Source organism: Salvelinus alpinus, unplaced genomic scaffold (genome assembly GCF_045679555.1).
Source record: "Salvelinus alpinus unplaced genomic scaffold, SLU_Salpinus.1 scaffold_679, whole genome shotgun sequence".
In the NCBI taxonomy this organism is placed as follows: Eukaryota; Metazoa; Chordata; class Actinopteri; order Salmoniformes; family Salmonidae; genus Salvelinus; species Salvelinus alpinus.
This window is the reverse complement of record NW_027256619.1, coordinates 2,933-5,253: the sequence shown is the minus strand read 5'-3', so window position 1 is coordinate 5,253 and position 2,321 is coordinate 2,933. Positions and strand designations below refer to the sequence as shown.

General features: G+C 47.4%; 1 protein-coding gene across 1 annotated transcript; it reads left to right on the top strand.

The window, feature by feature from the left end:
• Nucleotides 1-182: 182 nt before the first annotated feature.
• LOC139567468 (nuclear pore complex protein Nup85-like) lies at nucleotides 183-1,842 on the top strand (the record flags this gene model as incomplete). The annotated part of the gene is given in 4 exon segments (XM_071388793.1): nucleotides 183-266; nucleotides 574-639; nucleotides 916-1,067; nucleotides 1,313-1,842. Coding segments are annotated over 4 exon segments (574 nt in total), but the record flags the coding sequence as incomplete, so codon positions are not given.
• Nucleotides 1,843-2,321: the final 479 nt, after the last annotated feature.

Below are 2,321 nucleotides of genomic sequence, written 5' to 3'. Positions count from 1 at the left end.
TGGTATAGAACCCAGGGAGAGTAGCTGTGTTGTTGCTAAGGTAACAGTAACTGCTAATGTGGATAAGATGAAATAAATGTTGGGGCTAGACACACAATGTGATTTCCCCTCTGTCTCTCATGTAAACTACTGTTCAGTTTCATATGTTGTGATATTTATGACATGTTATTTGTGCTTTCCAGCATTGCTCTCAACAACTGGTGGTTTGTGGGGCATCTGACTGACCTGCTGGACCACTGTAAACTGCTCCAGTCTCACAACCTACAGTAAGTTAAGGACACCACTGTCCCACAAAGGGTTGACATTAACTGCCAATATTGTTCTAATGGTAACATTGATCATAATCATAGAAAGTGAAGTTGGCGTGCTCAGCTCAAATGCTTGTGATAACAGGAAGTATTTGGGTGCCGGGTTCAAAGGGCATACACTTGAATAAAGGAAGAACCCACACTCACTGAAATATTTGAATGTTTTTTTTTAGCAGCAGAGGTCAGAACAAACGGAAGTGTTTCGGTGGCAGCCTTTGTCAACGTTGATCATAATAACATGTGTTCTCTGTTTGTGTTGATTTAGTTTTGGCTCAAACCTGAGGGAGTTTCTACTGCTGGAGTATGCCTCAGGACTCTTCACCCATCACAGGTGAGACAGACCCACTAGTCTGGTTAGCTTGGACTATATGCATAACTCCCAGTGCCAACATGTCTGTTTTTCTAATAGATAACTGTCATATATACAATCACGTCTGCAAAACTACACATGCTGAGGTCCACTGTGTTCAGTAGTTATCTTGTATAGAAAGTGTTGTCGGCTACGCGTATAGGCCTCTTCCCCTATTTGACCTCCTCCAGTGCTGCTCCTATTGGATGATCGGTTAAGCTGTGCATGATTAACAAGCTATTTCTCTCTGGTCCTCAGCCTGTGGCAGCTGGCTGTGGACTACTTTGACCACTGTCCAGAGTTTGGCCGTGTGTACCTGGAGCTACAGATCGAGCGTGTTCCTCTGGACACGGAGCGCAAGGCCCTGAAGGTGATCAGGATCTGTGAGCAGAGGCAGATGACTGAACAAGGTAGATATGATGCATACACGTACACACGCATACTCACGCATACTCATCCAAAACAGTTGTCCATCTTACTCTCATGCATGAAGCTCTCACTGAGACCCACATTCAGTCTCACTCCCTCAATCGCAACATGGACACTTACTAAAACACACATGGAAAATACATTCAAACTCCCCCTGATTTCTGTCATGCCTGTTGTGGATATCACCCCCTAACTCTTTGGTATAATGTGTCTCTCTGTGTTGCAGTGAGGAGCATCTGTAAGATCATGGCCAAGAAGGCCCTGAGGAACAACAGACTGGGCTCTGCTCTCTCCTGGAGCATCAGAGCCAAAGATGCTGCCTTCGCCACCCTCATATCAGAGAGGTGCTGTATATCTACAGCTTTTACTGATCCTGACCATGTGACCTGTTCAGGAAAGCTGTGTTTTTTTTCTGAACAGTCGTCGGCCTGTTTTCAATACTTTGAAAATACCTTCTTCCTTCCTCCTTTCCGTGATGTAACCACTGATCTAACATGAGGGGGTTTATGAAAGCTACGTAGTGGAGTCACCACATTAGATCTGGATTTACTTCAAGAAGGGCAGCAAAGATGTCTTCCCATGACATCTGCTCCCACACCACTAGCTACCAGACCACCCTGTAGTCGCTCACTCTCTCGCTCGCTCCCCACCCCCCTGTGGGTTTAACCCAGTCTGTATCCTAGATTTTACATTTACATTTAAGTCATTTAGCAGACGCTCTTATCCAGAGCGACTTACAAATTGGTGCATTCACCTTATGACATCCAGTGGAACAACCACTTTACAATAGTGCATCTAAATCTTTTAAGGGGGGGGGGGGGGTCAGAAGGATTACTTTATCCTATCCTAGGTATTCCTTGAAGAGGTGGGGTTTCAGGTGTCTCCGGAAGGTGGTGATTGACTCCGCTGTCCTGGCGTCGTGAGGGAGTTTGTTCCACCATTGGGGTGCCAGAGCAGCGAACAGTTTTGACTGGGCTGAGCGGGAACTGTACTTCCTCAGTGGTAGGGAGGCGAGCAGGCCAGAGGTGGATGAACGCAGTGCCCTTGTTTGGGTGTAGGGCCTGATCAGAGCCTGAAGGTACTGAGGTGCCGTTCCCCTCACAGCTCCGTAGGCAAGCACCATGGTCTTGTAGCGGATGCGAGCTTCAACTGGAAGCCAGTGGAGAGAGCGGAGGAGCGGGGTGACGTGAGAGAACTTGGGAAGGTTGAACACCAGACGGGCTGCGGCGTTCTGG